The sequence below is a fragment of the Ctenopharyngodon idella genome, chromosome 17 (assembly GCF_019924925.1).
Source record: "Ctenopharyngodon idella isolate HZGC_01 chromosome 17, HZGC01, whole genome shotgun sequence".
NCBI classification, from domain to species: Eukaryota; Metazoa; Chordata; class Actinopteri; order Cypriniformes; family Xenocyprididae; genus Ctenopharyngodon; species Ctenopharyngodon idella.
Genome location: NC_067236.1, coordinates 14250872 through 14264313, shown reverse-complemented (window position 1 = coordinate 14264313; position 13442 = coordinate 14250872). Strand labels below are relative to the sequence as shown.

The window sequence follows — 13442 nt, the reverse complement described above, 5'->3', positions numbered from 1 at the left end:
GTAGTTATTGTTAGTTTTCTTGGCAATCTTTGTGTGTCATTACTGGTATGCATCTTGAGACAAAACAATGGCACTAACATATTTTAAGATATGTAAGTGCAAGTTGCTTTCAGTAAAAACCGCTCATGCATTTTAGTCTGGGCTTAAGCCTTGTTTGTGAAACTGAGGCATAATGTACTAAAATAATTAAAACTGAAATAAAAATTTATATATATAAAAAAAAATGAAACTAATAAAAATGATGAAAACAACAAAATTACCAAAATGAACTAAAATGAAAATGAAAACTGAAAATGCAAAAATGAAAACTTATTCAAAATTTTTAGATATACTAAAATAGCACTGATTTAAAATGGCTTTCAGGTCATTTTTTTCCTTGTTTAATATCCTGCTCAAACAATGTGACTTTAAGCCAATTGTCAGCTTATTTTATTTCTACACAAAAAAGCCAAATCTCTAGATTTTCATATCTACCATTTAAGATTCAGATGTTTGAGCTGAAATTGGCAGGTCATCATCTGATGAAATACTACAGAGAGTAAGTTCCTCTGAGCCCACATAGCGTGGGCTTGTGGCATCTGATCATATCAAATCAAAGCAGAAAATCACAGCATTTATATGCAGAGAGATGTCTAACTAGCTATATCTAGTCACTGAGGAACACACTGATATTAGTACAATTTGTATCTGTAAAGTGTTTAGAGAGCAAGCAGTTCTTGTTAAGTAATAATTAAATTCACTTGACTGTGATGTATGAGGAGCTCACTGACTATATTCAGTATGAACACTATTGTTATTTGAACAAACCCCTAACTCTACGAATTAATCTTTGTGGTACGGACATAAATGATTCCTCAAATTATGTAACCTGTAGAGGAGAGGTGTGCTATTGCTTTTCTAAGTGGTCATACTTATTTTTATCTTAATTTTATAATTTACCATAGCATTAAAATAATTATCAGCTATCAGATAGAATTTTAATATCATTGCATCCTTAGTTAAACCACTCTGAATAACCATAGCAACTGCGTGAAAGCAGCTCTCACTTTTTCCATCAGACAAAGTTAAAATCAAATTCATGTTTTAATCTGTTCACTGACAGCTCAGCTTTGGTTACAGACAGACACTTAGAGTGAGTGTCAAACTGTTTTTGGAGAATGTGTGTATTTGAGGACAACAGAGATTTAACCCATCTGTTCCTTAGGCAGGATTGAATGAGAAATTTGGAGTTAATCCCTCCATCTTCTTGGTCTCACTTGGCAATAGCAGTGCTAATGAGACAGGCTGGGGGCAAACACATACTTACAAAGCAGTTGTGAAGGCTAAACAGACTGACCGCTGTAATCCATAGGGTTGAGCTGACCCTGTCTTTGTGTTTAGAAACAGATTCAACAGACCATCTACACCAATCTGACTCACTGAGGGGGGAGGAATGATAGTGAAATGCGCTCACTGATTGTGCTACTTATTTGAATGCGCCCATAAAAACTGTGCTGGATGCAAATTGGTGAGAAAATGGCGAAATTTCCCATCTTGCGGTTGCTGGTCGTTCCAGGTTGTGAAAGATGCAGTAGACAACATTCTAGCATATTTGTCTGAATATATGCCTGGTTATAATTGTCTTCTTTGTCATTTGACCATTAAGTAACTGCTTCTATGATCACGTACTGTACACTTTTGCCAACTTTTGCCAAGGAAACCTATGTGGATCCCTTGTAAGGGACCCACTTTCTAAAACAATATGTATAAAAAAAGTTGGCTTGAAACGTAAGTTGCATTAATTAATTATTTCCTATTGTGATGTATATCCAAGTAAAACGGCTTCTCAAATGAGAAAAAATGTAGGACAGGTCTTGATTTTGTTCATCAGAGAAGAGGTGTCGTTGGTGGAGGGAGTGGAAGTTAATGTTTTTGATTTAAGATTACAAAGGCATGGGAATTAAAAAAAAAAGAATGCACATATGTGCACATATAAATCATTTATAATAAGTTTTTAACTGTTGAAGACTAGTTCTTTCAACAGCGTAAAATAATCACATTTGAAGGGGACCTCATTATTATGTCCCTTTTTACAAGATGTAATATAAGTCTTAGTGTCCCCAGAATGTGTCTCTGAAGTTTCACCTCAAAATACACCCAGAGATCACTTATTATACCATGCCCAAAATGACCCTTTTTAGGTGGAAGCAGGCTTCTGTGTGTGTATCTTTAAATGCAAATGAGCTGTTGCTCACTACGGCCCTTTCCAGAAGTGGGCTGTGCCTTTACAGCTCGTGCTTTGGATACTCCGGCAACAAACAAAACAGGTGTAACAGTATTGGGCTGTTTACAAAAAAATTGTATTTCACTGCACTACTTTTCCGAACCTTACGTTTTTTTTTCTCCCATCCCATCTTTCATCTCCCATCTTTGTGTCTAAAAATGATGTCAAACACGTCCATTTAAAGTGTTAACACAGAAAAGCAGTGGAATGGAATTAATCTGTGTTCATTGATACAGCCAACAACAGAACATTTAGATAGTTAATTACTGTGACGAGCAGGGCGGGCGAGAGCCGTGAGGGAACGGCGCGAGGCCGGTGACGCGAGGGTTAACGAGCTCCACCTGTGAGGCGCACCGGCCTCGAGTCCTTCACTATCGTCGCTCCTCCTTTTATGCTTCCGGAGCTCCTCCGTGAGAGACTCGAGGCCGGTGCGCCTCACAGGTGGAGCTCGTTAACCCTCGCGTCACCGGCCTCGCGCCGTTCCCTCACGGCTCTCGCCCGCCCTGCTCGTCACATACCCCCATCGCCCCTCGCAGGCCGGGGGGTACTCCCGAGACTGCGCTCTACTCCCCCCCGGGGCCTGTCTCGGCGGCCGCAGCACCTGGGGGTAAGGACAGACGAGACGAGAGAAAGGAGACGGAAGCAAGGGGAGCGACAGAACGAGAGAGGGAAGAGAGGAAAAAAAAAAAAAAAAAAAATCTTGATCCGGTTCCCTGACACACTGCCGCTCGGTCCTCAGCCCGCCGAGAGGCTCTTCCTCGCGGTGCCATGCGATGGCACTGGACGCTCGGTGGACGGCCCGATCCTCGACCGCCTCCTGGCGGCCGGCGATGGCTCCTCCGGCTGAGGGCAGCCGGCAGCGAATCCGCCGTTCCCTGCTCCTCCCCTTCATGGCGGATGGTAGCAGGCTCCGGCCCACGGCAAACGACGGCATTCCTCCGCTCCCTCCAGGACGGCAGCCACCCCACCTCGTCCCAGGAGCACGGCATCCGGGTCTCCGTCCCACCTTTCACAAGGCTCCAGTACCACCGCCTCGGGCAGCCTCTCATAATAAAACAAAATAAAGTCCAGGCCTGGTCCTCTCTCCTCCTTCACTATCGTCGCTCCTCCTTTTATGCTTCCGGAGCTCCTCCGTGAGAGACTCGAGGCCGGTGCGCCTCACAGGTGGAGCTCGTTAACCCTCGCGTCACCGGCCTCGCGCCGTTCCCTCACGGCTCTCGCCCGCCCTGCTCGTCACAATTACGTAGCTGAGACATTCTTGTGTTCCCACTGCTCTAGCGTGTAGACAAACATGGTGGACTGTGTACAGCTGAAGACTTTAGATATAGCTCACACAGGGCTGGGGAGGATCTAAGCCAATTGGGCAGATTCTGTCACCAGTCATGGGCGGGGCCTGTTACACTGTGACATCACAATGTATAGAAAATGCGAAAGATTCATTTTGAGATACTGTTTATGATTAATGGGGAATGGAAAAATTTTACCATTATAGGGTGGTTGTGTAAACACTGCCAACACACATTATGTTCAAACACCATGTAAAAGCCAATTTTGCATATAATAGATCCCCTTCAATCTCATGATAAAATAGGAATTAGGTGAATGTGAATGTAAAAAAATGATAACATAATATAATATTTCAATAATATCTTGAGTACATACATGAAACTTGACAGCCCTAAAACTACATTTAGTTTCTCTAAAAAGTTTTTGAAACCCATAGCAACACTTTGCAGCCCCCAGACACCATTTTGCCAAGTTTGTGTCATTACCAAATTTGCATAATTCCTTCAGTGAATTAGAAGCTAAAATAACGCAGACAATGTATGGAAATACATGACGTTATGAGCAAAATTCCTAAAAAAAAAGGCCAAAGTATTCCTTCTTACTGTAAGTCATCTGAAGGATTTTTTTTAAATCCCTCTGAATTTCTCTTGGTCAATGATGGAAACAAATTGCATCAATTTTTTATCTCTTTGACATATGAAATCAGTTTGCGTTCATATTGAGAGAAAGGTTGTGCTGTGATGGAGAGTTGTGCCGGGGCTCAGTGCTTTTGCTCTATTTTCAGTTATGTGAGATTATGTAATCCACAGAGAGAAGAATAAGGACTGGCGACTGACTCGAGGGTTCGTTCACAGCAGGGATATGTAGGAAGCACAGCACAGATTTAGGAGGAACTGCTTTTAACTGGTCTCAACACAACTGATTTTAACATAAAACAATGTAGTGCAGAATGTGTTGCTTTCGTTTTTGAAGATCATTTTGCATGATCTACAATATTATGGTCATTATTAGAATGATTTTAGTTTTTACAAAAAAACAGTCAGTACTGTGTTTGGAAAAAGACTCACTAGGTAGCTTTTTTTTAATAAAGGCCTTCTGAAGCGAAGCGATGTGTTTGTGTAAGAAAAAATATCCATATTTAACTAATTATAAAGTAAAATGTCTAGCTTCCGCCAGACCACCTTCCCTATTCAACTTAGGAAGAAAGTGTAAAACTCTCGCAGTTCAAAATGCTTACACTACGTCCTACGCCTTACATATTCAACTTACGGAAAAAAAACGTAACTGACGTTGCAAGTAGGTTTTTTATTTTACTCTTAATGCTTTTATTTTGAAAGTCATAATTTGAATTTTATAGCTTTAACAAAGTACTTGTAGCCCTGGATGAGAATTACTGGTGTAGAAAGAGGGAACAGGTATAAGAGAAAGGAGATTCTGGAAGCAAGAGAGACAGATTAATAAAGGCAGACAAGGCAGACACACAGCGATGTTCATGAGCGGTACAGCTCCCTGAGGGGTTTAATGTAGTCACTCCTCCTCAGTGCCAAGCAGAATCACCCTGGCAGGCTTAAAAAGCTTCATCTGAAGGCTCAGACTGTGAGAGCTGGAAACTCTTGCTGAATATAAACACACACCGTCAAGAGCAGGAGACAGGCATCAGAACTCCCCCAAGAACAGGGAGGCGTTTTGACAGATAGTCAATGGTAAATTGTTGGTGAAATTGTGTCTCTTGGACATTTCAAGAGCCTAGATGAGTGTGGTTTCAAACAGTGCAAAGGAAATCTTTTTTTCATTGAGCTCCAAACAGACGTTCCCTCACATAGTCTACTGGGTTTACAAAAACAGCCTCATTTCATCCACTCCAATTCACCTTCTTCTTTTCAAAGTTTCAAACAGTGTTGGGGAGAAGCTAAAAGTAGCAACCGTAGCGTGACAGTAGCGCATGTTTTCATAATGGTCTAGCTTTTCCAGTAATGAGCTCTTATTTCCAACAAGGAATGGCGTAGCATGACAAAATGCTATATTTCTACATTTATGGCACATTATATTGCATATGCAGCCAAGTGAGCTGATCCTGTCAGACAAGGAATGTTTTAAGTACTGATAAATAGCCTTCTGCCATCTCAAACTAAATTAATAGAAAGTAATACATTATTGTGACCATTTCTAACAAAAAAGGCTGCTACTTTCCCAGTTATGTCAAAATTATGTCTTCCTATCATTAGCATTCAAGTGTCTACAATATGTAATTGTAGAAAAAGTAGAAGAGAAGTGATTCATATTTTTATATAAATGCGACCTAGTGTGAATGGAAAAACCAATACATATTTAATCATGGCAAAGTTTTTGGTGGAAAATCGGTGTAAAAATGTCTGACTATACGAATATTAAGAAATACACATACACCTAAATATTTATACACCATCACTATCAATAATGACACCATTATCAATACTTTTAATAGTTATAATTAATAATTTATAATTATAAAGATTAATAATAATAAATGGTCTTCCCCTGCATTGTGGACACTATTGCAGATTCTTAAAATACATATTATTGTCAATTTATGTGAGCTTACAATAAAGAGGACAGTTACAAAACTAATATTTATGTAATGTTCCTCTTGATTTCCCTGCAGTTCATGGAAAAATCTACTAAACCAATCCAAGACTGATGGGGAACAAGCACTTTTGTTATGCTACAGTTATGTTCTTTTCCAACAGTCTAATGGTTTATGGAGTCAGTGTACAGTCAGAGGCCATTAACACAGCATGTTTTTGAGTTTAAAAACATGAGACGCATGGTAGTGGAATGAAAAAAAAAAAAAAAACTCAAGGACTGCCAGGTTCATGGTTTTGATCAGTGTGTTTTGATGTAGTTCTGTTCTGTTAATTATCTTATTAGTTCTCCTTGTTATTTGAAGGGTTAGTTCACCCAAAAATGAAAATTATGTCATTAATTACTCACCCTCATGTCGTTCCACACCACTAAGACCTTCGTTTGTCTTCAGAACACAAATTAAGATATTTTTGATGAAATCCGATGGCTCAGTGAGGCCTCTATTGCCAGTAAGTTAATTTATACTTTCAGATGCCCAGAAAGCTACTAAAGACATATTTAAAACAGTTCATGTGACTACAGTGGTTCAAGCTTAATATTATAAAGTGACGAGAATACTTTTTGTGTGGCAAAAAAACGACTTTTCAACAATATCTAGTTATAGCCAATTTTAAAACATTGCTTTGAATCTTTTGTTTCGAATCAGTGGTTTGGAGTGCCAAAGTCACGTGATTTCAGCAGTTTTGCAATTTGACACGCGATCCGAACCGCTGATTCGAAACAAAAGATTTGAAGCAGTGTTTTGAAATCGGCCATCACTAGATATTGTTGAAAAGTCATTATTTTGTTTTGTTTTTGGCACACAAAAAGTATTCTTGTTGCTTTATAATATTAAGGTTGAACCACTGTGGTCACATGAACTGTTTTAATTAGGTCTTTAGTTGCTTTCTGGGCATTGAAAGTGTAAATGAACTTGATGGCAAAGGAGGCCTCACTGAGCCATCGGATTTCATCAAAAATATCTTAATTTGTGTTCCGATGGGTGTAGAATGACATTAAGTTGAGTAATAAATGACATTATTTTCATTTTTGGGTGAACTAAGCCTTTAAGCCCTGTGTTTCCTGGGTTGATGGTTTGGTGTCGTCAGTTGTTTGTTGTGTTTACTCCTCCATTTCATGGTGTTTTCTGAGATGAATTATTGAATTTAAGATGGTTTCCTCTAGTTCCTTGTCTTCAGGAATACTACTACGAAGCATGACGGAACACTGAACCAAGACAGAAGGTTTTTGTTCTTCCCCTTTTTGTTTTTTTCCCCCATCAACCCAGCTGTCCATCTTCTCTGCTTGGAGCAGGGAGAATAACTACTGGAAGACCACACCCAGGACTTTTTTGATCTAGCATGCCAAACCCATGTTGGGTTAAAAATGGACAAACCCAGTGATGCTGACTACCCAACATATTTTGGGTTAATTTTAAGCGAGCAATATAGTAATTTTTTAACAATAGTTGAGTTAAATAAAACTACCCAGCAGGTATACATTTAACCCAACCGCTGGTTTAAAACAACCCAATCACTGAGTTTGTCCATTTTTAATCCAGCATTTTTTAGAGTGTACACGGACCTCTCGCTTTCTGTGTCTTTTTCTACGTTAGCCTGAGCGAACGGCCTAAGACACACCGTCCATCTTTCGTGGAGTGGGTACTGGTGAACAACAATTCGGCGGTCACCATTAGCCTTGCGAAGGACTACATAAGTCCCACTCCAGACCCAGAGACCAGCCGTTCCCCGCCCATGAGCTGCACGAAGGATTCGCTAGAGCCCACCACAGACTGTGGTATTCAGCCTGCTGCAATGTACAACCCTGAGCCCGCAACTACTGATAATTATGAAAAAGAGTGTGTGCGTGACGGAAAGAGAGCGAGAGACCGTAGTAAAGCTGGACAGATGTTATGCAACATTTGGATGCCTCTGGGATTTCCTAAGGCATGTGAAGGCAAGCCTGAATGAATTTAGTGGACTAGTGTGATGGTGAGATTGAAAAATGCTCCATGAACAGTGATGACCTGATTTTTCCACCTCACGTCTATGTCATTTGTGCACCAGGGCATTATTATGGATAATGCTACATGTTGTGGGATGAAAATAAAAGCTTATTTCAGAATACAGAAGGAATAGAAATGGATGTTGACTACATTTACATCTAAAGCACACAAAACATGCTTCTTGTGTTGAAAGACTTTATCTGAGCCTCGGTTTCATGAGTCTTAGGTTGCAGAAGACAGCGTCGTCTTCAGATTATCTCTTCATGGGGCTCTGATAACTAAAAGCCTTTCTCTCGCTTTCACTCCTGACTATAGGAAGTGATAACCAGTAATAGCTAATCTTATTATAGCTGTCCACAGTCTCCTTTTTTATGAAATCAGTTATCTGTATAAATCAAGGCCAGATTTTGAACAGGACCATTTCACCAAATATTTAATGATGTATTTCTGGAATGTGTAACATTGGCAGAATGGCCAGATAGGGAATTTTGGCCAGTGCACTGTGTTCTTTCCTGTTGTAAATACTTAACGTGTTCTTGTGTTACTTTAGGGTAACAAACCTCAGTACTCAAGGGGAGACAGCATTTCCTTTAAACGTCTGTCCTACGAAACCAGATGTGTTATTATTCAAATAGCTAGCTGTAAAGAAGTTTACTTTAACTAATTTGCTCTTCAAACTGTTGTTTCGACATGACAGAAGACCTGTGAAAATTGGCTGCTATAGTGCCTCTTGTGGCAATGGTGAGAAATGTACTTCGAATTGACATGAGTATTTCCTGATTACCAGATTACTGAGGGGCCTGTTGGTTACAAGGCTTATTTTCATTTTTATTAATATGTTTTAAGAAATAGTATAATATGATTACAAAACAGAATCAAGGAGAGGTTGCTAAACTAAAATGTAAATTATTTGATTTAAATTAATTATTTAAATTATTATTTCAAATCAATATGAATTCCTTTTAATTACAGCAATGTTGTGCAATGTTATACTATATTTAAAATTGATATATATATAATTAAAATATATATCGGATTGCTTTCTCATATTGTCTTTGATCTTAACAGCTGCATTTTATTTATCAGCTAATGATAAATAAAATGCATCATATATCTATTGATTTCTATAGCAAAGGAATCGAAGATCAGATTTATTTTCATTGTACAGAGATGCATTTATTTGGCATTTATTTGGAACAGTTTTAACAAATCTAATAGCTATCTGGTCAGTAAAAACGTACTAAGTGTTGAAGTGTAAATAGGCCCTATATGATATTGACATCAGCCATTAAAAAACCTTTATTGGCCAGCCATAGAGTGCTGCTGACATATTTTTGTAGGCCAACCTGGAAGTTAGCATCACCCTGGTTCCCTTGACAAAAACCCAATAGGATTTTCATTGGATTTTTGATTACTGCAGAAAATAAGCAACCAACAAAAGTTCATGATTATTACACATTTGTTCATCATGATAATGTTCACAGATGAACACAACTTTTATGAATTTTGAAGTCTAAATACATGTAAAAAGTTTATGAACAAACTACACCACGGTCATCGCCATTAAGCTTTCGACAACTTGGTCTGACTTTATTTTAAAAAAATCCCTGAAAGTTTGAGTTAGAATTAGAATAGTTTGCAAGAGCATGATTAGAAACACACTGAAGTTTTAAAAGCGGACTAGTGAGTAGATGAGTTTACCTGTTTGTCGTGATGTCACAACAAACTCTGTAGTCCCATTTAGCCCCTTGTTAGCGACTACTTTTTTCAAGACAAGTAAAAGGTTTTTAAAAAATAATACTGATGTATTTTATGTCGTAGAATAAAAAATGAAAATATCTTGAGCTTGTGTTAACCACAGACCTTATTTCAGGCATTTAAAAAATCTATTTAAAAAAAAAAAAGCTAAATCATTGCTGTTTTGGCCTAAAATTTTTTTATCCCTGCAGCCCTCTATTAGTTCAAGTATTTGCATAGAGTATATTTCAGGAAAATACGATTTTTGCTTCAAATGGTAATTAACTGATATGTTTGAAAAAGTGTTTGCATTCACATACACTTAAGAATTTGTTTTGCCAGGCAAATATTGGCCTATTAATTAGCCTTTAAATATCCTAACTTCATTATTTTTCTCTTTCCACAGTTTAGCCCTGCATCCAGAGAGAGTTCTGGTGGCCACAGGACAGGTTGGAAAGGAGCCTTATATCTGTGTGTGGGACTCGTACACTGTGCAGACAGTTTCCATCCTGAAAGACATGCACACACACGGTATCGCCTGTCTCGCCTTCGACCTTGATGGACAGGTGAGTGTTGTGAGCAATAACTTAGTGCAATAAGAAAGATTTCACTTCTTTACCAAGGCGTTGACATTGTTAACAACTCATAAGATTAATCTCTCAGTATGAGGTGCTGTAAGGTGCTGTGAGGTTTATTATTAGTTGTTGAAGTCAGACCCGTGAACACACCAACGGTGTGACTCCAACAGTGTGACAGTACGTGTGAGACTGTATAACTGTGTGTCTGACCGAGCTGCTGGTTCCCTAGTTTTTCCCTTATTGAATGTGACATTGCATTGTGAGGTTTGACAATGGCTAGAAGCTAATGGCTTTAGAAACTTCCATCATATGCTAAAATGTTCTTGCTGCACTTTCTGGATGGCTACAGTTCAACATTGTTCAATAAAACTGCTTCCCATTAATTTTCAGCGCTTTAGCAAAGCTATTGATTCTGCACTTAGTAAGAACTGCCCCATCTAGACCAATTCAAGCAGTGTTTTATAGCTCATTTTACTATAGTTAGTTATAGACCTAAAATCTGATTGGTTGAATAGCATTCCAAGCGTGAAAGAGTCAACAGCTCTTAGACTTTCATTGTTTGTATCTGTATTTGCACATTCCAGAAACTGAATCATTCACTGAATCGATTAAAAAATGCTAATATATTTATTATTCAGGAACAAAACAAGTGACTGTCTTTATGAGTGAGTCATTGAATCATTCACTCAATCAATTAGTTCAAAAACACTGGTTAATTCAGGAATGAATTAACTGACTGTCTTTATGGATGAGTCATTGAATCATTCACTCAATCAATTCATTCAGAATGCTGGTTTATTCAGGAATGAAACAAGAGAATGAGTCCCTGAATCATTTACTCAACCGAAACACTGAAACATTCAGGAACAAAATACCACTGCTGGGTTGCAACAATTCTGCGGTTTCTTTGTTGAAAGAGAAAAAGCGTATTATTTTCTTCTTCTTCTTCTTGTTAATCTTGTTATTATTATAAGACAAAAATATATTACTATAGTATATTGTAGTATATTGTAAATTATATTTTTGACAACACCATTTTATAGAAACCATATAGTTAGAACCCATGTAGTTAAAGATGTTATTGTTATTAATATCCATAAATTTTCATCTGCATCCCAATTAAAACTCAGTACTGTCAAATGTGCATTTTTATGAGAAAAAAAAAAATTATATTTTTAGTAATTGCACTTATTTGTTAAATACAATAGTAATATTATTGTTAAAATTAGTTTCTGGCAAATAGCAAGTGTGATATTGATTTAATAGCAGCAGGGAGTACAGGGAGCTCAGCCAGCCTGATTTGATCCAAAACACAAATATAATATTGTGCAATGTAGACCGCTGGCAGTGTAATACTTTCAGTGTATAAATGTGATATATTGAACTTTTAACATTGCACAATAAAAGGCCAGAATAAATGAGAGTTTCGTTACAGTGTCAATTTATCAAAAGCACTCCACATCACTGGAGGAGATGAAAGAGTGATAAAATGAAATTTTTTTACCTCTGAGAATGACATTTCACATTTCTTAGCTCACTCTTACTTTAACTGAAATAATTGACCCCTCACCACCCCCCAGCGGAGCTGAGAAAGTGATTTGCAGAGTTTCAGAAGGAAATTGGCCTCATCATTTATTTCACACCGATGGATGAAACGGCAAAGAGATGAGCGGCAAGACGCGGTCTCAAAGACCCGGGGTGTCTAAAGCAACACTTTTCTTCTCGAATTCATCAAAGGTTTAGCATCCCATAATTGACTGAAGGCACTCCGTTTTAGCCTGAGCCAGCGTGGTGCAACCTTAGAAGAAAACTGGTGCATCAGGTTTGATGGGACGGAGGTGGAAAACAACATACTCACATCAAAGGGGCGCTGAACTAATGAGGTCCCATCAGCAAACAACATTTGGGAAGATTACACAGGATTTGTGCACCGTTTGAGAGAAAAATCCAGTTTTCTGAAGTTTCTGGCAATTTAGTTCAAGTAGTTACTGTAGGGAGTGTATTTGATGGAAACAGATTCATATGTGTCACAATGTTAAAGGCCTGTTCAAGAACAATAACTAAAGATAAGTTATCTATAACGTTAACTATATTAGCGTCCACACCAACAGATGATATAGAAGTAATAGTTTTAAATGCTTAAAATAAAAAAAGTAGCTTTAAATGCTCGAGCTCTTTAAAGTCAGGTAGATTCTGATTAGCAACGTTTTTATTGTTCATTTGCAGGAAGAAACGTGAAAATAGTGATTCCAAAGATAATGTTACTTTCCCAGAAACTGGTTAGAGCTGTGGTGTGGACTTCATATTCTCATTAAATTACAACGATTATTAAAACTTTGTAGTTAGTTATCGTTATAGTTATCGCACTTGGTGTGAACGAGCTTTAAGACATTTTAGGCTAACAGAGCTTATAATGACATTTGATCACCAGGTGAACTAAGAAACTCTCTCAAAACCAGCCCTAAAACTAATTGATCGGGTAAAAGACTACTTTGCAAGACAATTTGGCCACAAGCGCATTTTGGCATTTGTTTAATAAACAAGTTTTACAGCAGGTTTAGCCAACCTTGCTTCAGGAGAGCATACTAACTGCAGAGTTTGTGGAGTTTGTGGTCATTTTTGACTTGGAACAGTAAGAGTGTAACTTCTTGTGTTTATTGAAATATTATAACACTGACTTCCCTGAAGTAGTAGTCATTTTAAAGGGTTCATGACATGGATTGGCTCTAGAGGCAGTCATGTGCAAATGTATTTGCCTGTGTGATGTTACAGATCCTACAACATCTAAATGAGCCGTTTTTGGAGCTTGATTACATAAATGCTTTTTTTTTTAAATGATGAAGACGGAATAAACTATGAAACTTACAGGATGTTTTAATGGTACAAATTTCAAAATATCAAAGGAAAGTTAGATTTCTTATGTCATGATCCCTTTAGGTATTCCTGAACACCTTGGTTAGTTGGTTCAAGT

General features: G+C 38.0%; 1 protein-coding gene across 1 annotated transcript in view; it reads left to right on the top strand.

Moving 5' to 3' along the window:
* Positions 1-13442, top strand: part of eml5 (EMAP like 5) — an 84300-nt gene that overhangs the window by 14944 nt on the left and 55914 nt on the right. The window contains exon 2 of the mRNA XM_051869047.1: positions 10300-10459. Coding sequence (XP_051725007.1) covers positions 10300-10459 — 160 coding nt within the window. The remainder of the gene's footprint in view (positions 1-10299; positions 10460-13442) is intronic.